Source organism: Microtus oregoni, unplaced genomic scaffold, assembly GCF_018167655.1.
Source record: "Microtus oregoni isolate MIOR12 unplaced genomic scaffold, Mior012 000001F_ref0000356, whole genome shotgun sequence".
NCBI lineage: Eukaryota > Metazoa > Chordata > Mammalia > Rodentia > Cricetidae > Microtus > Microtus oregoni.
Genome location: NW_024543060.1, coordinates 14,883,229 through 14,907,048, shown reverse-complemented (window position 1 = coordinate 14,907,048; position 23,820 = coordinate 14,883,229). Strand labels below are relative to the sequence as shown.

General features: G+C 40.5%; 1 protein-coding gene across 1 annotated transcript in view; it reads left to right on the top strand.

Annotated features, from left to right (window-relative positions):
* Positions 1–23,820, top strand: part of Gtf2f2 (general transcription factor IIF subunit 2) — a 128,154-nt gene that overhangs the window by 16,334 nt on the left and 88,000 nt on the right. The window contains exons 3-4 of the mRNA XM_041676801.1: positions 2,437–2,455; positions 3,622–3,766. Of these exons, the coding sequence (XP_041532735.1) occupies positions 2,437–2,455; positions 3,622–3,766 (164 nt within the window). The remainder of the gene's footprint in view (positions 1–2,436; positions 2,456–3,621; positions 3,767–23,820) is intronic.

The following is a 23,820-nucleotide window of genomic DNA, read 5'->3' as shown; positions in this document are numbered from 1 at the left end:
TAGCATTTCACCACCCTCTGTCTTCCTGCCTCCTCTTTCTCCCAGTTTCCTCTGTCTCAGAGGCAGTGATAACAAATGTTCTGTTCCAGGATGAGCACTCAGCCATCACTTTTCTCGGTGCTTCCCCACCCCCAGCTGTGGCCCTCTGCCCTCACCACTGTTTACTGCAAAGAGAAGCTTCTTTGATTGAGGCTGGGAGTATCTTTATGAATATAAACATATAAAAATATAAACACACCATAGCGTTTTAGCCAAATAATAGTACTAAGTTTACTACTCTGCTATGGTTATTTTTTATTTTTTATTTTGTGTGTATGATTTTTTTTTTTTTTGGCCTGCATGTAATTTAAACAGAAGAGGGTTTGGATCACCTGAACTAGAGATAGGATATTTGTGAGCCAGTGCTAGGATATAGACGTGAGTCCTCTGCAAGAACAAGTAGCCGGGCGGTGGTGGCGCACGCCTTTAATCCCAGCACTCGGGAGGCAGAGGCAGGCGGATCTCTGTGAGTTCGAGACCAGCCTGGTCTACAGAGCTAGTTCCAGGACAGGCTCCAAAACCACAGAGAAACCCTGTTTCGAAAAACCAAAAAAAAAAAAAAAAAAAAAAAAAGAACAAGTAGTCTTTACCCTGGAGCCATCTCTCCAGCTCCCATCAGCCATGTTTTTGGATTTTTGAGACAGGGTTTCTCTGTAGGTTTTGGAGCCTGTCCTGAAACTTGCTTTGTAGACCAGGCTGGCCTCAAACTCAAAGAGATCTGCCTGTCTCTGCCTCCCGGAGACTGGGATTAAAGGCGTCCGCCACCACCGCCCAATTTAGCCACAGGTTTTTTGACCGGGTTTACAGTATTAGGTATGAATTCCGCTCTTGTGGAGCAGGCCTCAATCCAATCAAAGAGCAGTTGCTATCCATGAAACAGACAAGCCACTGTTAAACCAGTGGGCACATCTTTCCTGGCGGGTTGATGTTGTATACTGCTCTGTGACTTTTTAGGACAAGGGCTGGTGCTTCTTCTCAGTGCCTAATGGATATAGAAGACTATGTGTTGAGGGAGCGGCGGGGCTGCGTCCCCGGCACCTGGCCGCCCACATGGCTTATGCCCCGAAATAATTACACAGAAACTGTATTCTTTTAAACACTGCCTGGCCCATTAGTTCCAGCCTCTTATTGGCTAGCTCTTACATATTGATCTAACCCATTTCTAATAATCTGTGTAGCCCACTAGGTGACTTACCAGGGAAGAGCTTAACCTGCGTCTGTCTGGAGTGGGAGAATCATGGCGACTCACTGACTCAGCTTTCTTTCTCCCAGCATTCTGTTCTGTTTACTCCACCCACCTAAGGGTTGGCCTATCAAATGGGCCTAGGCAGTTTCTTTATTAATTAACCAATGAAAGCAACAGATTAGAAAGAAATCACTCCCACATCAGTAATGATAGAATGAATGAGGGATTTAATGAAGGCGGGTTAGAACCAAGCTGAGTGTTGAGGAGAAACAGTGGTTTCTACTTGGTCTTTGCACCTCGATCTTCTAATCCATTTATATAGTTTGTGGTACAAGTCAGGTATGCTGGATCATCTTTGAATTTGTTTTTGTTATTTCTTTTATTCAAATAATATCTGCAGATATTTGTCGCCTAAAGAATAAAGTCTACATTTTGAGCTGTGATATTTGAGGTCTTCCACAGTTGAGCCTTAACTCTCCTTTTTATTTATTTCCTCTCTTCTTCCTCCCTACTCCCTCCCTCCATCTTTTTATTCTTCCCCTTTTGTTTTGGAGTAGGAGGTCCTAGGATTAAACCCAGTGCTCTTACACTAGCTATACCTTAGCCTGACTCTTCCCACTATAGCTGATCACTCATTTGTGATGATTTTAAGATTTTCTTAGCTAGAAAGATGACTCAGCAGTCCAGAGTGCTTGACCCAGGTTTGGTTCCCAACACTCATATGGGGATTCACAGTCATCTTTAACTCCATTTCCAAGGGATTTTTGACAACCTGTTTGTTCTCTGGGCACTAGGTATGTGTATGGCAGTATACATACTTACATGCAGGCAAGATACTCATCTACCTGAGTTCAGTCTTTAAAAAACAAGACTTGGTTAGATAAATGAAATCTTTACAGACAGACAAAGGAAATAGTGAGATACCTATTCATTCTCTGCTAAAGGCTAAAAGTTCTTACCAATAATAATTAGAAGATCATTATTTAGTTAATATAGTTAGGAGAGGTTATAGTAGTGTTATAAACTAAACATGTGGGGTTCCTCTGACAATCTTTTCTTACAGGATTACAAATAGGAGCAAAAGATAAGCAGTTGAATGAATTTAATGTTTTATGCAACAAAAATGGGCATGTCTTTAGATTTTTACTTTAGATTTTTATCTGAAAGTAATATGCAATCTAAGTAATTTTAAATATTTTTTTCTCTCTTAGGAATCAAGGAAGGACTGAGGTGAGATTATTTATATGAAAATTTTATTGAAATTGTGAGCTGGGCATGGTGGTACACTTGGAAGGAAGGGGTGGGTGGATCAGGAGTTCAGGGACATCCTCTGCTACTTAGCAAGCTCCAGGCCAACCTGAACTACCTGGGATCCTTTTTCACAAAGAATCAGCAGCAACAACAAACCACAGTGAAAATATTTAATCACCAGTAATAGTCATTTGCATTCTGGAAAATTCTATTTAAAATGGATGTCTGGTGATCAGGAATACATAAAGGTATAAATGCTACTTGGATGAATGAATAGACTCTTCTAATTCAGTCTGAGCATTTTTCTTCTTTGACCTAACTATCCCTCTTAGCATTGTAAAACAGAATATGGTTTTACTAATACTTTAGCATTACTTCTGTGGGACAAAGACATTTGATGTGGATTTTTCAGGATGTTAGATTTGAAACTGTTGAGTCTAGTTTGTACTGTGTATATGACACCTATTATAATAGTAGCTTTATAGCTAATAATTCTTGATCATCCTGTCTAGTTAAAAAAAATCAGTGATTTTATAAATATTTTTAATATAAAATTTGTTCTTTCAGGAGAGATGGCATATAGTATAAATCATTTGGAAAGAATACTTTTCTATACATATGACTAATTATTCTTCAAAATAGCATATTTTAAGTATTTAAAAAATAAGATAGTACTATATATTTATGCAATTAGTTGTTAAGCCTATAAATGACATTTATGCTGTGCATAGAGAGTTTAAGCTTTTTCGAGTAACTATTTCTTCTTTACCCTTTTTAGATACAGTTGATTTTTCAGTATTAAAATACTCATTCAGCAAACGTTGTTTTTCTTCTGTTGCCAAGCACATCTAGGTCTTAGGGAATGCGTCAGTAAAAGAGTAACTTCAGTCTTGTTCTGAAAAGACTGCATCAGCCACAAACCAGAGAAGACATTGGTAGACAAACTCCATCATTCTGCCACATGGGGATAGTCTTTTGTTTATGACTCCAGAGTTAAGGATTTCATGGTGACATTTAAGAAATAAATGTTTAAGAGACTCACATCTTTAAAAAGTTTTAAAAAGTAATTTGCAAGCAAAATGTTTATATAGATAGTTTGAATATGAATGTCTATTTTAATAAACTTTGGTTAACTTGTCCACTAGGTATCATTTACTTTGAATGAGGATCTTGCAAATATTCACGATATTGGTGGAAAACCAGCTTCAGTCAGTGCTCCTAGAGAGCACCCATTTGTCTTGCAAAGTGTTGGAGGACAGACGCTAACAGTGTTTACTGAGAGCTCCTCAGGTAAGGGGGAACAGAATTCTGTACAATGGGCTTTCTGTCTCATCCTGCATCCAGTTGTTTTGTGTAAGGTCCATCACCACCTATTGTTTTGTCTACTTGTCTGTCTCATTCTGCTCTTGTATTTTTCTTGTGATGAATGAAATTTTGGCCATTACCCAGGAAGAGTGTGATGTTGAGCTGCTCTCAAGATTCTGAATTTTGCCGAGCTAAGGCAGCCCTGGCTTGCTTTGTTGAATTTATATAAAGCAAATATAAATTACGCTTTATACAGTGCTTACAATTAGGAAAAGGGTTAGTTTGTATTTGTGTGCTTTGTGCTTTGAGAAGCCTTTATATTTTATAAAGATTAACTTTTAGTGGTATTAGCTTCCAGAATGAATGAAGTATATTTTTAAATTGTGTGTGATAGCAATGTGACATTTAAGCATTTGTTTCAGTTTGTGAATTAAATGTGGGGGGAAAACTTGCTGGCTTGTTTTTTATCTTTCTCTTTCACTGAATTTAGGCCATTGCTGTTAAAGCAGCACTTGCTCTCCGTTCAATAGAATTTTATCCTAATTCAAAAAGTTACTGGTTATGTAAAAGAAGAAAATGAATTTTGTTGTATTTCAAGCATTTTAAAGCAGACTGTAAGATATGTATGTCAAGAATGTTGTTGCTTTAAGAAGCCTCATGAATCATTTTTGTCATAGCTTGAATTTTCGTAACAGTGTGAACTGATTAGCTTTCTAGTATCTGCAACTTGTCTGCTGGGTTTCCAGTAATTGTTTAAACTGATCGAGTCTTTTCTTTTTCCCCTTGATAGAGAATCTAAAACAGTGATGAGTATAACTTTAGGGATATGAAACCAGGGCTAAAGGATTGATTTTACTTTTTACTATTTTGATACTGCATTAATTTGTTGTGTAGTGCTCAGGGAGGTAGAAGATACGCTGTTATGTTAGGGAAGATTCAGCCAGTCAATAGTCATTTATGTGTTCCCTTGTTCAGAGCGCAGTGCAGGTACAAACAAGTTAGTCCTTAGAATGATAGGATTGAAGACTGTTGACCCTGTGAGACTTCTCTATTGAGCAAGACTTGCTCGGGAGAGGCTCAAACTTGCCTAGCAGAAAAAGTATCTTTTTTCTTTTTTTTTTTTTTTAAATAACTATGTGACTAGTCTTTCCAAAGAATGCTTCAGCTCTGATTGTGATTCAGAAAACTAACATGTGTTGTTCTCAAAAATTGTTCTTTAGTTTTCATCTCTAAAATTCTTCAATGTACTCTGTGAACATTTTGTGTTCCCGTTTCTGGTAACAAGCGTGCTCCCAGTGATGTGGCTTCAGGCTTCTCTTGGCAGTTTTAGAAAGAACGCAGATTGTCCTCCTACTGTTGGGTCTGCTTGTGTGTCTCATGTCATGCAGTCTTTCTGCTCTTGTATTTTTCTCGTGGTGAATGAAAATTTGACCATTACCTAAGAAGAACTTAATTCCCATTTGGTTATGAACGTATAGAACAAAAAGAGTGTTTGGACTAGAGTCGGTACAGTGTGTTCTCGCTTTGTAGAATTGAAGGAACTTTTTGTAGCACATCAACTACTTTGTACATGAGAATTTTTTTTGCTTCCTTTCCTGGTTATTTTCTTTTACAAGTCATTGCCCTTGACTTTGTACGTTTCTGTCCTTCAAGTTCTTCCGTTGTGAAATCTGGATAATTATCTACACTTGCATTTTGAATTTATTCAAAATAAATAGAATGGTGCTTGTCGCCACTGGAAAGGAGAGACAGGCGGACCCTTGGAGCTTGTTGACCGGCCAGGTTAGCTGACTGTGAGCTCCAGCTTTGGTGAGACCTGTCTCAAAAAACAAACTGTAGGATGATTAAGTAAGATGCTTCACATCAACCTCCAGTCTCCACACGGTGGAAAAGTAATTGTGGAAGATAACCCGTGTTGACCTCTACCTTCTGAACAACCTACATATATGCAAACACATGGACAGATAAATGCTTAAAAGTAAATATTTAAACTCTGTTTTAGATAATATACCACTTTATAAAATGTTGACTTTTATAAAAAAAAATTAGTGTTAAGTTCGAGATGTATAGAGTTTTAGTTTTAATAACTTTACTCCTTCTGTTAATGTAATTTTGTTGGTTTTTGAGAGACTTTCTTTGAGCCATCTTTGAGTTTTATATATTTGAATGTCTGGGAGATGGAATTAGAGGGGACTAATAGTGTACTTTATAATGATGTTGTTTAATCAGTCAAAACTACCTTCATAGCATTAGTATTTTATCAACCAAAATAATTTGTTCCTGGTTGATTGTTTGACCTTTTTTTGGCTTAGCTCCTCTACCTCTGAATTTCTATGGGAACTTCTAGAAGATTCATTTCCCAATTCAGTGTTTTGTGGGGGTCTCTATCTTTTATCTATGTCTTTTATCTCTCTCTGGAAATGCCTCATATACTTTCCCTTTATAACCCTGCATTTTGGGTGTTCAGTTTACTAGTTTTCCATAAATTTTAAATTATATTTATGTTTTGTATCTATGTGTGTAGGCATGCAAAAATGCATGTACTATAGTGTGTGTGTGTGTGTGTGTGTGTGTGTGTGTGTGTGTGTCTAGGTCAGAGGACAGCTTGTGGGAGTTGGCTCTCTGTTTCTACCATGTGAGTCCCAGATTGAAGCTGAGGTGGCCATGATTGGAGCGAGTGCCCTCACCCACTGAACCATCCTTTGCCTAAGTTTTCTTTATAACTACCAATTCTGGACAAAGTCTTCGTTTATCTGTTGCACAGATTTTCCAGTGCCAGGTCCTGTGCTAGTACAGGACGAAATTCCTGTCCACTGGGGCAGCTAATGTTGGGAACAATTGCTACAGTTAGTTCTTGAATGATTCAGTACCGAAAGAAGAGTGTGTACTTTGCCAGAAGGTATTGGGAAGGTCTTCAGAAGTGCTGAGATTTGGACTAGACCTTGGAATATATGAGCAGTTGCATGAATAGGAGAAAAGGAAACAAAGATAACATTCATTTTTTTGAATGTTGAGTTGTTGCTGACTGGTCTTCATTTTGCCTTCATTTTACCTGTTTACCATTTTGCTCTACCTGAACAATCCAGAAGAGTGTTCCAGTTAAAGTAAAGCAGAAAAGCTCAGTTGTAAGATGTTTGAGTTGGGGTGCAGTGGGAATAGAAAGGGGGATCATGTTCTAGAGATAGCAGAGATCATGCTGACAGCCTCTGGTGATGTGAGGGGATTGGAGCCTAAGAGGTTAAAGTGGTTTCCAGGTCTTGGGTATGAGCATCCGGATAGGTGAAAACTGAAGGAGATACTAAAAGTGACAGGCAGGACTTCTTTGCTCTGATTTACTTCTCTCTCTCTCTCTCTCTCTCTCTCTCCCCCCCCCCTCCCTCTCCCTCTCTCTCCCCCCCCTCCCTCCCTCTCCCTCTCTCTCTCCCCCTCCCTCCCTCCCTCTCTCTCCCTCTCTCTCTCTCTTTGTATCTCTTGGTAGCAGTTCATTAATTCAGCAGGTTGATGTTTCTGCCTACTTTGTGCATGTCCTCTTTTAATCGTCGAAAACCTAAGTGAGCAAAGTCTCACCCTTTGTAGTGCTTGCTCCTCCTGTAGAGGAGACAGCAATGAATAGTGAACAAGTGAACTATGTCTCAGACTGCAGGTTGTCTGGGGACATGAGATGAGGTGTATACACTGGATGTTTTTTGTCAACTTGACATAAACTACAGTTCCCAGGCAAGAGGGAACTTCAGTTGTGGGATTGTCTTCATCAGATTGGCCTCTGGGCATGCCTATGGGGCATTTTCTTGATTACTGTTTAATGTATGCAGGCTCAGTCCACTGGGCGGTGCCACCCCTGTGCAGGTGTTCCTTGACTGCAGAAAGAAGCAAGCTGAGCAGAACTAGGAAGCCAGTATGGAGTGTGCCTTCATGGATCCTTCCCTGACTTTTCTCAGTGATGGACTGGTGGTGTAGGAGGTCCTTCTTTCTATGTGTTGCTTGTATTGGTTAGTGAATAAAGAAACTGCCTTGGCCTGATAGGGCAGAACTTAGGTAGGCAGGGAAGACAGAACTGAATGCTGGGAGAAAGAAGAGCAAAGGCAGAGAGATGCCATGGATCCGCCAGAGACAGACACTGGGAATTTTACCTGGCAAGCCACTGCCACATGGCAATACACAGATTAATAGAAATGGGTTAAGTTAAGATGTAAGAGTTAGCCTATAAGAAGTTAGAGCTAATGGGCCAAGCAGTGATTTAATACAGTTTCTGTGTGGTTATTTCGGGGCTAAGCTAGCCGGGTGGCCAGGATGAACAAGCAGCCCCTCCTTGCAACAGACTGGGATTGTGAAGTGTAAGCCAGATAAGCCCTTTCCTCCCTAACTTGCTTTCTGGTTATGGTGTTTATCATAGAAACAAAGCAAACTAGAACCAGAGAGTGGGACATGGCTGTGACAGACAAGATCATATTCTTTTGGGAGAATTGTGGAGGCTTTAGGAACTTTGGGCTGGAAAAGCTGTTGAGTGCTTAGACTTTAAAGCGCAGTTTGGGGAGCTTTGAAGGAAGAACGTTGAGAGTAGTGCGTGTGAGGGAGGCCTAGCTTGGGAAGTTTCAGAGGGAAGCCGCACTCTATCAGACAGACTCTTTTTGTGTGGTATTTTGCATTAAGAATCTGGAAATGAAGCCTTTGCTTAACTGGGGCTGAAGAATCAGCTGTGATTAATAAGGGACTCACATCACTCATCACTGAGTGGAATCTTCTGGGATGTGTCTCCTCAGGGTCAGCACAGAGAGACTGTGAGAGGGCCAAGCTGCACATCAAGCAGGCAGCAGAACTTGGTAATTAATGTGCGAGAGTCTTCCATGTGGTGCTAGTTTTAGTGACGTGAAAGCTGCAAAATCGAAGCAGTCATGAGAGAAGCTGGAGGCAGCTCTGCCAGTCTGCTGTTAGCCTGCCTAATGCTTCCAGGTCAGGGAAGAACATTTACCCCAAATGTCCTAGGGTGAGAGCAGTGGGAAGGAGGACCAGGAGTGGATGAGGCTAAGGGAAGAGTCTGAGAGGGTTCTTCATCTGCTGAGCAGGGGTTCAGAAGCCGTTATGAAGATTTGGGGTGTACTTGGAGAGAGATGCTGTAGGATGCATCAGGTGAGCCTTGTAAAGGCTCATTCTGACTGGTGGCTTGAGCAGAGGCCATGACAGGTATGATACAGTGTGGCGGCAGTGGCAGAGGTCTAGTCTCGTACCTAATGTCCAGCCCTGTGGCAGTAAATCATGCGATCATGTAAATCATCTAAGATCCAGAAGAAATTGAATCAATGAATGAATGAAATTTATGTCATGTGGTTGCTGTGAATTGAACTCAGGACCTTTGGAAGAGCAGGCAGTGATCTTAACTGCTGAGCCATCTCTCCAGACAGGAAACAAATTCCCTTTTTCCATTCCATATTGTCTATCAAGTCAAGCTCTTTATTCTCTTGGCTATAATAGTTATTAGATTGTTTCTCTTGTGCTTAGCCACAATTCTCACCTGGTTATTTCTTGTAGAAATCACATAGGAACATTTGTGACAATTACTTAACTCACTCAGCCTCTGGAGACTTTGCTATCTCTCCTCTCTGAACTAGTCCCAGTTGCTGCATCCCTTCTCTCTGTGACAGCTTTCTGCAGAGCAGTGTCTGCTTTTCACTCTTGCACATTCTGTCAGGTTTGTAGCTGTAACCTTTGTGGAGCTAGCTTTTTTATTGAACCTTTATGTCATGGTGTGAATGAGAATGACTCCCAGAGGCTCTTAGATTTGCATACTGGGTCTCCAGTTGATGGAATTGTTTGGGAAGGATTCGGTGTGGCCTTGTTGGAGGAGTTGTGTCACTGAGGGTGGGCTTTGAGGTTTCAAAAGATCCTCAGCATTTTTAGTGTGTCTTTCTGCCATCTATCTGTGGATCAAGATGTGAGCTCTCATCTTTTATGCCTTTGCTCCACCACCATGGACTCTAACCTCTGCAATTGTAAGCCAAATTAAATTATAAGTCATTTTGGTTGGGTGTTTTGTCAAAGCAATTGAAAAGGAATTAAGATACTTACCTCACTTAGATTCACCTGGCAGTAAGATTTCTGTGATTTATTTTGTTCCTTAATTAAACATTTTGGTCTGAGGATAGGTCTCAGGGTTATGCCTACAATACCCAGAAGAAAAGAATTGAGCAGATTGAATGCTGTGAAATCTTTGTTACCTGCTAAGAATCACACATACTACAGAGATACTTTTCAGAACTTTAAAATGAAACAGCTTATTAGCAACTTGCATAGACAGCCTTTCTGCTCTGGAAGTTAACAGCTTTTTGTCTGTAGACACTTGAGGTTCAGAATTGAATACAAAGTTCTGCTTTTGCTTATTACAGTTTTGGATAGACTTTTTTCTTTGCTAATCAACCTAGTTTAGCAACGTGTGCAGTGAGGCTTGGTTAGCTCTCTACACATTTTCAAAAACCTATTCCCTAGATAAAGAGCAGCCAAGATAATTGGTCCTGCAACATTTACTTTGATACTGTACAGCAGCCCAATATGGCTTAGAATACAAGTTTGAAGAAAATACTTAAAAATTCTCCTCAAGAATGCTCATTTGAAATTTGTACTGAGAGGAACTTTGAATCTAGTATGAATGGATCTGCCTTACAAGGGAGGGAGCGAAGCTTGAAGTAAGGTGTGCTTTCATTTTAAGTTGAGGTTTTGAGTGCTTGTGGGGCAACATAACTGCTGCATTTTACCCTGTTGTGGGGAATGGAATATCTGATACTTGATTTTGAGAGGTTTGAATTTCAGCTCTTTGTGTGTGCCTATTAGCACTCAGAACACATTCTCATTAGGTTGTTTTTCCATTGGTTCGGAGCATGGTCTCTCCTGTTACTAAAGTTCTGGATGTGCGTCACTACTCTCCTAGGGCAGGGCTCCTGGAGGTTTTTTACTTAGCCTCGTTCTAAAAAGTTAGCAGAAGCTGGGAAACAGCCATATTGTTGACCCAGTTTTGTTTGTGTGTGTGTTTTAGTTTTGTTTTGTATTTGGAGACAGGGTTTCTCTGTATAACAGCCCTGGCTGTCTTGGAACTCATTCTGTAGACCAGTCCCACCTCGAATTCAGGGATCCACCTGCCTCTGCCTCCTCCAGAGTCATGGGATTTTGCTGTGTGCCATCACTGCCCACCTCTGGCCCGAATTTGTGACAGATTAAAATCCTTATCAAAGGCCCAGCAGAAGGAGTAGGATCTTTGTGAGTTCAAGGCCAACCTGGTCTTCTTGGACAGCCAGAGCTACATCGAGACCCTGACTCACCTCTCCTTCCCTCAAAAAACCATATCCACAAATCCAAACAAACAAATGCGGTGCTCTTCATTTCTCTTGGGGTAAATCTTTCGCTCCAAGCTGGAAACTTCGTTCCTGGACTTGAACTGAACTGTTTTTTGCAGTGCTACCTGTTTGGTTAAGTTCACGGGAATGTTTGTGTTCATTAGTAGCATTGCTGATTTTCTCAGATGAGAATTTTAGTATTGGATATTGCTGAGCTTAAAATACTGGGCACAAGCTCTTCAGACTAAAATTCTAGAGAAGCTGTTGGTGAAGTGTGGTTGAGGTGTCATCTTGAAAAGATGAGTGTTTCTCGTTCTGTTTTGAAGAAGAGTACTGTCCATATACTGAATGTTAATAACCAGCTCTCTGTCAATTGATGTTTTTTTAAAGTTAATGATTTTTCCCTGAAGAAAAGTAGGCAGACTTACTCGCACCCAGTATGTCCATTTGCTAAGGCAGACATATCACCCAGTAGCAGCAGAAGAGCTCTGTGTGTCTTACATTAGCCTTTACAGAATGTTCAAGTGTGTATACTTGAGGGAGACATTCTCAAGTGAAACCAACTTTACAAAAAGCCTTTAGTATGAGGTAGTGAAGCAGTTGACATTCAGTTTGTTGTCACTGCTTAATCTGTGGTGGCACCACCGGTTTATCCATTGTTGCTTTAGAATCTCTTGATTGCAGAATCAAAAAGAGCAGTAGAAAGGCAATTACATATTTTAATAAAAGTAGTTTGGGCCTTGTGAATACCCAGAAGATCTTGAGGATCCCCTAGAGGCCGTTGGTCCCAGTTCTGGGGAATGCTAACTTAGTGTGCTTTGATTTGATGAGCAGAGGTATTGCTCCTCCCTGCACTGGTGCAGCTCATCTGCAGCAGTCTTACAGCAACAACATGTGTGTGAGGTTGCTGCGGATGGTGGTGGTACACACCTTAATCCCAGCACTCAGAAGGCAGAGGCAAGTGGATCTCTGTAAATTTGAGGCCGGCATGGTCTACAGAGTGAGTTCCAGGACAGCCAGGGCTACACAAAGAAACCTTGTCTCAATGAATGAATGAATGAATGACAGTGCATATGTTTAAACTGGACTTGACTCATAGTCTGTTTCTTTGAAGTGTTGTATTTCTCCTGACAATTGACTTGCCTTTCCATGTACTGTCGATTTAATTCTCCCTAAAACCCCTGTGGGCAGGAACCCCAGAGGACTCCACCATGCTGATGAAAAACTAAAGTTTTTAAACATTCTGTGATTAGCCTTCTTAATTGCTTCTGTTGAAATATCATTTTAAAGTTTACCCAGTGATGAAGAGATGACTCTTTTGGTAAATTGCTTTCCAATCATTAGGACCTGAGTTCAGATCCCCAGTGCTCTTGTAAAAAGTCAGTCATGGTGGCATGTCTATAATCCCAGTAATGGGTTGGCAGACCCAGGTAGATCCCTGAAGCTTAATGGCTGTCTTAGTGAGGGTTTCCTTTTTTCTTTTCTTTTCTCCTCCCCCCACCCCCACCCCAAGACAGGGTTTCTCTCTGTAGCCCTGACTGTTCTAGAACTTGCTCTGTAGACGAGGCTGGCCTTGAACTCACAGAGATGCACCTGTCTCCCAAGTGCTAGGATTAAAAGGCATGAGCCACCATCACCTGGCTTAATTTCTATTACTATGAAGAGACACCATGACCACAGCAACTCTTATAAAGGAAAACATTTAATTGGGGCTGACTTAAAATTTAGAGGTTAGTCCATTATCATGGAGGGAAGCATGGCAGTTTGAGGCCGACGTGGTGCTGGAGAGGAGCTGAGAGTTCTGTGTCCTGATTGGCAGACAGCAGGAGAAGACTGGCTTGAGCTTTTGAAACCTCAGAGCTCACCCCTTAGTGACACGCTTCCTCTAGTAAAGCCACACCTTCTAATATTGCCACTCCCTATGGACCAAGTATTCACACAGGAGTCTGTGGTGGTCATGCCTGCTCAAGTCACCGTGGCTAATCAACTTAGTCTGTCAGGTGAGCTCCTGGTTTGGTGCAAGACCCTGTCAAGTAAGATGGATCCTTTTGAAGTAGGTAATGGAAATGCTGCTACAGTGACCTATGTTCATGCTTGCTTCTGAGCTCCGTGGACATTCTCACTTGTCTCTTTGCTGTGTCCTTGCACAGCCCAGGGATTGACCAGCCTGGGACAGTGAAAGAATGAAGAAAAGACAAACACTAAGTCACATGAAAAAGCTGGGATTGGGTAGCCAGGGCTCTGGTGGAGAGGCCTCAGCACCTAGGAAGCTCAGCATGCTTCATCTATAGTTGAACAGAGAGACAGGGTTATTACATACAGGTGAATCAAGGATGCAGGGTTTATGGTATACAGCTGAATGAGGAGGAAGGTTTAGCTAATCTTGGTGGTATAGCACAGTCTTCATAGAGAAGTAGCCTTCGGGGACTATGGTGGACATTTTCTACACACAGTATCATCATCTGCAATGGTCTAGAGGGAGGCTTTGCCATCTCCCTGAGCCTCCTCCTGGTGGGGGGTCTGTGGATCTAAGGTTTATGGTCCTTAACATGGCCGTGCCCCTGTCAACAACATACACCACTCAGACCTTCCTCCGCTCCCCACATCCCTTCTTCCTACATGCCACTTCTCAGTCGTCTCCAAGCCCTATCTACCTTAGCAACTGTATTGGGCTTTCTTGTCTCCCAGGTGATTAAGTGACAAAGGCTCCCACAGGAGGAGGGAAGCGCCCACTGCCTCCTTCATCGGCTGACTCCTTCCCAGTGGGGAGAACAAAGTGGGATGGAAACGATGTGTTGGTGGTGTGTGGACTTCCTGAGCTGCCACCGAGGTTTGTGGTTGGCCTCACTGTCTGATGTGGTTTCCAACTGCCTGAACTGTGTCTGCTCTGGAACACTGAGCCTAATAGTAGAAATGTTCCTTTATTCAGTGGTTGGAAGAGAGGAAAAGGGTAAAAGGGGTGTCTGTGCAGTTCATATTCAAGTTTGTGGTTGGAAATTCCGGAGCTGGTTTATGTGGTACCTGTTTACCAAGGGCAGGGTGAGAGGGATTAAAAGAAACTGGGGTATAAATAATGCTAAGAAATAATATTGGAAATGACAAATTCACTAAAATTTAATGGCTTACTCTTGTTTTTTTTTTTATTTATTGAAAATAGTTTTGTCATGCAATATATTCTGATATGGTTTCCCTCCCTCACCTCCTCCCAGATCTTCCCACCTCCCTAGCCACCCAACTCCATGCCTTCTTTCTTTCACTTTTTAGAAAACAAATAAGAAAAAAGAAAAAAAAATAGACCAAAATAAACAAAAAAAGAAAACAACAGCAAAAACGCATATATACACACACAGAAAACTCATAAAAACACAGATTGAAAAGCATAATATATAATACATGTCTTTACAGTTTAACCAGAGAAAACCAATACAGTTTTAGGAGCTGCATTAAGTAGTTCTTTATATATCTAGCAATGATGGAAGTTCAGTGCTTAGATGCTAGAGCTATTTTAGAAGTATAAAGTATACACTCACAAGATTAGTTTTTCAGAACTTAGTGTGATTTGGATAGGCATTTGTGATATAAGTTACACCACTGAGAAACTAACAGTCCAGTGTTTCCAGTGAAACTGGGACTGCTCAGCAGAGTAGGGTGGAAGATGGCTTGCATTCTATTTAGCCAGGACACCCATGCATTTTTGTAATTTGGTAATGTAGCCTCCTCTTCATCATCTGTATTGTCATAATCATACTGACAATGTTTTCTTTGTGAATCAGTTAACATTTAGAATATTGTTCCTCAGAAGGCTCCATCTATAATTTCTGGCCCATTTTTATTTTCCTAGTTAGATAAAAAGATTGCTTTTTTTACTTTTATGTGTATGGATATTTTGCCTCCCTGTATGTCTTTGCACTGTGCATATGCCGTGCGTGCTCTTAACCACTGAGCCGTCTCTCCAGCCCCACTTTTCCTATATTTTCATCATTGCTGTAAATTTGTTAATGTGCCTGAATGTTCCATTCTAATGTTGATGAATTTCGCTTATACTTGAACCAGTGTTTTCTGGATATGATTTCTATTAAATAAGTAACTTCATTGTGGATCTCTATTTTCTGTATGTCCTTGATATGTTTTTGTTAAAGTCAAATAGCATTAACACGTTTCTACATTTTATTGTATGTCATACTCCTATTTTTTTAATTTATTTTTATTATGTATAGGTGGGTTCTGGTGCCCATCAGGAGCTTGAGACATTGGATTCCCCAGAGCTGGATAGTTGAGCCATCCAACAAGGTGCTGGGAACTGAACTGGGGTCCTCTGGAAGAGCAGCAAGTGCTCTTAAATGCTGAATCATCTCTCCCACCTCATACTACCTTTTCTTGAAGTCTTTGATACCTACCTTTGACCAAACATGGCCATTTCCAGTTTGGTAAAAGAGTTCTGAGAAACTTGAGAATTTGCCACACCCAGAGAGACAGGCAGGGGATACAGAGATGCTTGTCTTCTCTCCTGTCGTTTTGCTGTGGCTTCCAGTTCAAGCAGTGATTTCTCTGCTTAGACCCTGAATATCCAAGTTCTTAGGGAGAACGCAGCGTCTTTACAAACCAAGTCATCATGGAAAAACTAGTTTCAAAATATAAGTTATTTCTTTGAGGTTTTGAAACTAAGTCATTGGCAGAATTTAATTTTAAAGCATTTAATTTTTTAAAACATTATTCTATCTTGATTCTTTGAGAATTTCACACCATGTACCCCAATTCTGCTCACCCCAGTTCCTCCATAATCACCCCTCACCTTGCAGCATACCTCTTGAAAGAACCTCCAAATTAATTAAAAACTAAACAAAAAAATCCAATTTTCTCCTCGTTTTTCCAACACCTCTTTATTCATCCTAGTTGCATCAGGAACTGTAGTGTTTGAAACATTTAATTTTTCTTTTTTTACAGTTGTCTTTTTACTTTTTAGATTTAATTTTACATTATCTGTATGGGTTTTGTTTTTGTTTTGGTGCATGTATGTACAGTGTGTGTACAGTGCTGGAGGAAGCCAGAGAAGGCCTCACATCTCCTGGGACTGGAGTACACGTGGTGTGAGCTGCCAAGTGTGTGTTGGGGATTCAACCCAGGTCTTCTGCAAAGAGCAGCCAGTGCTCTTAACTATTGAGCCATCTCTCCAGCCCCTGTTTATTTTTAAAGCCTCCCTTAGGGGTGGTATTAAAATGTTATTATTGGTATTATTTTTCAAACATCAAGGTTTTTGTTACAGGCAGGGCTAGGGCTCTTCCCCAGTTCTTCGAATAGCTGTGGTCTCTTTTATTGCTTTTCTTCTGCTTTTTGAGGCAGCGTCTCACTCCATAACAGGCTGTTCTGGAACTCTCTACATAGTTCAGGCTGGCCTCAGACTTGTGGCAGTCTTCCTGCTTGAGCCCGCTTAGTGCCGCTATTACGGATTTGAGCTAGTATACCTAGCTTTCTGTGCCTTAGCATCTTTATTGTTTGTTGGAGAAGGGGCCTCGTGCAGTTCAGACTGTCTTCCGGCTGTGTGGTAGAAAGTGTTCTTCATCTTCTGATGGCCTTCCTTTCTCTTCCATGTGCTGGGTTACAGGTCTGTGCTATCACCGCTACTTTCCCCGTGCATCCTTATATTAGAATCTAGACAGAAAAATACCACTTGGCTAGCTTTGTATTTGTATTACAAAAAGAAAAGATGGTTTATTTGGTTACTTCATATTGTTACCATTTAGAGCTGTCTTCTGATGGTGTTAGTATAGTAATTCCTTTGAAAGAGAAGTTTGGCTTATATTTAATTGAAAAGTCTGCCTAAAATGTTGAGAGCTTTCAAGTAGATAAATAAAAATTTAAAAAGTAGCAGCTCTTTGTGGCCTAACCACACTGGTCCCACGTTTATGTGCCCAGTGCTGGTCAGAGGTGGTGTGGTTAAGAAAGTCACAGCACAGCAGGGTTGGAAAAGGCTGTGCTTTCCTGTTCTTGACTTCAGTGGCTGTGCATTTCATCTTTTCTTCACTGTTCGGTTTGAAAATAACAGAAGGGGTGGTATTGTTTTATTTACTCTTTTGACTTCTTTACTCTTTGCTCATTTGGCTCTTTTGAGGGGCCCACCCCCAGCTCCTAAATAATCAATCAATCTCTCTCTCTCTCTCTCTCTCTCTCTCTCACACACACACACACACACAGAGAGAGAGAGAGAGAGAGAGAGAGAGAGAGAGAGAGAGAGAGAGACCTTACTTAAAAACACCTAATGTCTGGCTTTAACTTGGCTTGTTTATAACCATCTTTAAAAAAAAAAAGATTTATTTATTATTTATACAGTGTTCTGGCATGTATGCCTGCAGGCCAGAAGAGGGCGCCAGATCTCATTACAGATGGTTGTGAGCCACCATGTGGTTGCTGGGAATTGAACTCAGGACCTCTGGAAGAGCAGTCAAATGCTCTTAACCTCTGAGCCATCTATTCTTAAATAATCCAGTCTACCTTCTGTCTCTGGGCTTTCTCTTTGTCTCACTTCTGTAGATCTTACTTTCACTCTGACTCCATGGCTGGCTGGGTGGCTGGGTGGCTGACCCCTAGCCTCTTCTCAGTTGCCTTGTTCTCTTGCTTCTTCCCCCCCCCCCTTTTCCAGATTTCTCCTGTTTATCCTCTCTGCCTGCCAGCCCCACCTATCCTTGCTCCTGCCTCACTGCTGGCCGTTCAGCTCTTTATTAGACCATCAGGTGTTTTAGACAGACAAAGAATCACAGCTTCACAGAGTTAAACAAATACAGCATAAGCAAAAGCAACACATTTTTACATCATTAAACACATGTTTTACAGCATAAAAGTAACACACTTTAAAATAATATTCTACAACAAAGGGGTTTTTATTGTGCTATATAATTAAGTACTTAATTTATTATTAAACAACCTTATGAATAGAAAAAATGCATAACTTGTTAAAGTCTTATTTTGTTCACTGCAGTGGATATACATGAATGGCTTTATTTACTCTGTTCAGTAAACCTACCACCATGCAGTGGTAGTATGTTATTTTATCGATGAGAGAGATGATTCTACATGGTCCAAATCATGCAGCCTATAGGCCTGAATAATGTAAGTAGATTTTAGGGTAGATGTAAAGTCAGTTTTGTGAAAAATAGGCAGCATTTTAAAAAAGAGAAATACATGGGAAGTATTTAACTTTTGTTTTAGACCATTTTATATACATACTAAAGCAAACAAGCCAACCGTGATATCCGTACCCAGCTCCACGATTTAATGGTAGATTTTTTTTAATGTGGCATAGGTAATTATAAACCAATTAATTTGGCTTGGTTTTCTTGTCTTTTTTTTATTTTTTTTCACAAATAGATTCTTACTCTATTGCCCTAGACACCCTCAGCCTTGCTATTCTTCTACCTTGACTTTATTTTATTGGGTTTTCTTTTTTTTATTTATATTTTTTTATGTACCCTGCATGTATACCTGCAGGCCAGAAGAGGTCATCAGATCCTAATACAGATGGTTGTAGCCACCATGTGGTTGCTGGGACTTGAACAGGGCTCTTAATCTCTAAGCCATCTCTCCAGCCCTTATTTTTTTATTTTTTATTTTTTGGATTTTCGAGACAGGGTTTCTCTGTAGTTTTTGGTGCCTGTCTTGGAACTAGCTCTCATAGACCAGGCTGGCCTCGAACTCATAGAGATCCGCCTGCCTCTGCCTCCTGAGTGCTGGGATTAAAGGTGTGTGCCACCGCTAAGTCCAGTTGGGCAAATCAATTTTGAGAAGACGTATAATTATACCTTTTATATTTTGCCATTTCCTCCTCATTTCTGGTAAATTGTACTGCCTAGACCGTATGGGGCTGTATGTATCACTTTGATGTATAATATAGTTTCTTTTCTTCCTATAAACTTCAGTTCTTGCAGAAACTACCCATGTAGTTTGCAAGGAAGCAGACATGATGGATCTAACCATTGTCTGCAGATTATGAAATTTGCACTTGGTATAAATTATATTACTCATTAGTGCCTTGGGTGACTTCTGGCAATGCCTGGAGCTGGTTTTGATTGCTGCAGCTAGATGTATACTACTGATATCTAGAGCACTCTCCTTGATGGCCAGGGAGGCTCTTAAACAGCTCATACTGTATAGGACATATCCATGATGAAGAATTATCCAGTTAAAATCATCATAGCGTTAAGGTAAAAAAAAAAATCCTTAATCTAATGGAGGCACATCAGGGTGTTTGATGGATAAGCTGTTGGTTGTAACACCTTGAGGGCAGTAATTATATATAGTAGGTAATGTGTTAAAGGAGCCAAGAGAAGTGATTGAACCCATTCACTTTCTTGGCAGTTCTTTCTCCTAGTGTTTCTATTACTATGAAGAGACACCATGACTATGGCAACCTTTATAAAGGAAAAGATTTAATTATGGTGGCTTGTTTAACAGTTTGAGAGGTTTAGTCCTACGTCTGGATGGGCAGGTAGCAGGAACTGAATGTCACGATGCACCTGGCTTGAGCATTTGAGAAGAACTTCACCAGGCTCGGTACGGTACAGCAAAGGGAAGCATGCAAACACATTGAAATGTGCTAGCTTCTCACTTGTGTATTTCGGAGGATTATTTTATAGGATTTTTCAAGGAAAGAAAATAAGCTTGGGTTTTTCCACCCTCTAACCCTACTTTTTGAGTGCTTTGGGGAGCGTCTGTCTCCTTTTCGTGGAGTGTCAGGTCCTATTTAGTATACCAAAGTGTCTTCTTGGTCTCAGAGTCTCAGTACCTGTGGTCCTTCACAGCATTTCTCACCCCACCCCAACCTAAACCTCTGCTTCCCTCCCCCCAGCTTCTGCTGCCTATGTGATCCAGGCACTTCAGCCCCATGCTCTCTTGGTTCCCTCTCTCACTCTCCTCTTCCGACTCACTTCTCATGGCCCGGTTCAGTCTGGACCCTTCCAGATGCCTCCGGCTGTTCTCACTCATAGCTACAATAAAAACTTCTCTTCAACCATACCATGCAGTGGTCATGTCCTTATTTTCATCCAAGGAGACCAGGTCTTGCTAGTGTTGTGATGGTATAGCAAAGCAGAATTATGTTAATTAACTTCAGTATATCATTCTACCCTTAAGTTTCTCTGTATGGATTCCTTTTTTTTTTTTTTTTTTTAATACATAACTATCAGACAGCGGTGGCACATGCCTTTAATGCCATCACTTGGGAGGCAGAAGCAGGTAAAGCTCTGTGAGTTTGAGGCCAGCCTGGTTTACAGAGCAAGTTCCAGGACAGGCTTCAAAGCTAAACAAAAGAAATCCTGTCTTTAAACAAGTAAGCAAGTAAGTAAGTAAGTAAATAGATAAATAAATATTTATGTGAATAATATTATATACTTAATGTCTTGTATATGCTATTTATATTATAAATATAGAAATAATATTTGTATGGATGATATAATATAAATTATATATCTAAAACCACAAACTACTGTGATAGGTGCAAGAATACATAAATCCCAAAATGTGTTCATAAGTATAGTTAGTGGGAGCTGTTAATGCTCAAATTCCACTGGTTTCTTTAATCTTTAATTTTCTCTTTTTAAATACATTTCATTTTCTTTTCTTTTCTTTTTTTTTTTTTTTTGAAGTAGCCATGGTTCATATTGCGGCATCACTTGGAAAGATGCAGTTCATGCTTTGGTGGCATGATCTTTTGACAGACTAAAGAATTTGTGTGATGGGCTGGAGAGATGGCTCAGAGGTTAAGAGCACTGCCTGCTCTTCCAAAGGTCCTGAGTTCAATCCCCAGCAACCACATGGTGGCTCACAACCATCTGTAATGAAGTCTGGTGCCCTCTTCTGGCCTGCAGGCATACACACAACAGAATATTGTATACATAATAAATAAATAAATATTAAAAAAAAGAATTTGTGTGATGAAAACACTTAAGAGTAGAAAATTGTTTTCTAGAGCAGATCCAAGGCACTGGTGTCACACTTGAGATCATGCTGAAGGAGATGCTGTTCACTGAACACTGGGTTATTTTTACTTTGTTAAAGTCAGCAACAGATATGTTTTGAAATGCTAAGTATTGCTAATCTAGTATGACCACAATCTCAGAAGCAGAGGACTTTCAAAGTAGAGGTTAACAACCAAATATTCTGTGAGACTTTATATAATGAGTAGAATAAAAAGTATTAATTTTCAAGTGTGTCTCAAGGAGGGACATTGTTTATAACTTATGTAAACTCCAGTTTACAGTGTCAGTTTATTACTTGGGATATGAAAGATTGATCAAAAGAAGAGAGAGACCAGTTTCCCTAGCTTAAATTTAAAATAAATTTCTTTTGGTCATTTTATACATCATTATACAAAAATCACTCAGTAAGCAACTTCAAGTTCTGAAATGAAACCACAGTCCTGTGTTTGGCTACTATCTAGTAGGTTGGAGAGCTGTGTGTGGCCTGGCCAGGGAGGAATGTTGATGGGGAGCCAGTGTGTTCTGAAAGACTGCTGTGTTTGAAGAGAAATTAATGCGGCTGAGGTCTGTTCTGGTTGCTGTTTAAAAGCACATGTGTATTAGTGCTGGGATTGTTTCTTACAGATATTCTCACTAGCTGTTCCAAAAGACGCCTGCTGGCGTGTGCCCCCCCCATACTGCTCTCCCACCCCCACCCTCACCCCTTCATTCTGAAGAGCCTTTCTTGAGAATGTTTTAGGTGTGGAAGTAGTTGTCTCTCTTGATGTAGAAGAAAACCTTTCCTACCCAGGGTTGTTTACTGCTTTAGTAGCTTACATAGAACTGTAGAAGTCAATTATTGTGGTGATGTAATAGATTTTTTCCTTATTGTGAACTTGTTACATACTGTAATTTGAACGTTTATTCAGATGAATACCTATACTGTTGAACAAAGGAAAAACGTGGTTTAAAGCAGTTCTCCTGCTTTCTCTGCTATGTCTTGGTGAACACTGAGTTTGTTGTATGCACAAATGAAAGGCTCCTGTTGTTTGGGACTGGCATAAATGATGTCTGTGCCCACCCATGCATGTCCTTTGGTTCTAATATTTCTGTATACCTAGACCAACTTCTACAGTGTGGCATCTCTGTCTCTGTCTAAGAGCTGTTTCTTGTGCCAGCTAGAGCGCCCACAGGGAGGCAGGGACAGAATGCCAGACTAGTAACCCCTAATCCTCTGGACAGCCTGTCTAACCTGCCAAGTGCCATTCCACTAACATTTAGTTGGGATTTACTGAGGGTATGTTCACTGCTGCCTTCCAGAGTTCTGCAGCTGGATTAAGCTACAGTTTCCTACAGTGGGTTAGCTATCCCTGGTTTTCTAGACTAGTCTCTCCATTGACTTCTTTTCCTGCTCCCCAGTCTCTCCAGTGTTTCCTGACAGTCACCTTTCTCACAAGTACTGTGTCTCACAGTTGGCTTCTGCAGGGATAAAGACTTGGAGCATGTGTTTATCCATTAGCTGGTTCTCTCTCTCTCTCTCTCTCTCTCTCTCTCTCTCTCCCCCTCTCTCTCCCCCTCTCTCTCCTCCTTTTCTCTTCCCTTCCACCTTCTTCCCTTTGTGTCTATGAGGGGGCAGGTCAGAAGATAGCTCTCAAGAGAGCCATCTCTCTCCTTCTTCATGTGGGTCCTTAGGATGGAGCCATTTCCAGTACTGTGTTGATGATGTTTTGTTTCTTTTTTGACCCAGAGTCTTACTCTGTAGCCTTAGCTGGCTTGGCACTTATTATATTAGACCTGGCTGGCCTCAAGCCCACAGGGATATATCTTCCTCTGCCTCCCAAATGCTGGGACTAAAGGTGTAGGCCACCACACCTAGCTCCTACTTTGATTTTTTAATTCATAGATCTACCATTGAATTTTCTAGACTAGTACTTTACACATATTCAGCAACTTTGTCTCCTTTCTAATATACATTACTTTTTACATTTTCAAGCATAGGTTTTACATGGATACAAATATTGTCTAGAAATAGTATAATACTTTAAAATGCCAAGCTTCAGAAGCACTGTGTGTTAAGGCAGACCAGAGAGTTGTGCTACCAACATATATTTTCCTTTTCTTTTTAAGTAAATAAGAAATGAGTTAGCTCTTTGAGACACATAGACTGGTAAATTTATCATTCAATTTGAGGCTCCAATTAATGTTTCTTTCTCTAACTTTACAACTTTTAATTTTTTTCTTCTGACATGCATGACTTAGAAGCAAGTGAAAGCATTTGTGGAAAGTGAATGTCAGTTGAATCAGTGATGCAGGTAATTTATTTGAATACTTTTGAGGTTTTTTTTCCTTGAAATGAAATTATTTCCACCAAATGACATTTTTCTAAGCTAATGAGGTGCTTTGTACATGGAGTATTTCCCCCTTGCAACTGCCTTTTTGCGTGAATTATATTCTAATAGATTCTGTAGCTTTGAAGTTGTTATTTCTGGAAGCAGAAGATAACGTCTAAGTACATGAAAGCCTGGGAGTTGGTATTCCAGAACTTATCCAAGATGACATCTAAGACTCATTGAGATTAGAGTGACAGCTTACGGAAGAAGAGTTAAGAGGGTGGGAATAAAAGGACGTGGCTAGCACTGAAAGAAACCATGAAGAGACATGGTTTCTGTTTCAAGGGTTTGAATGTAGGAGATGGGTGGGAAAGGAAGGAGTTTTGTGGAAGCAAAAGTGAAGGGGGAAAAAAGACAAAAACCAAGCAGAATTATATTGG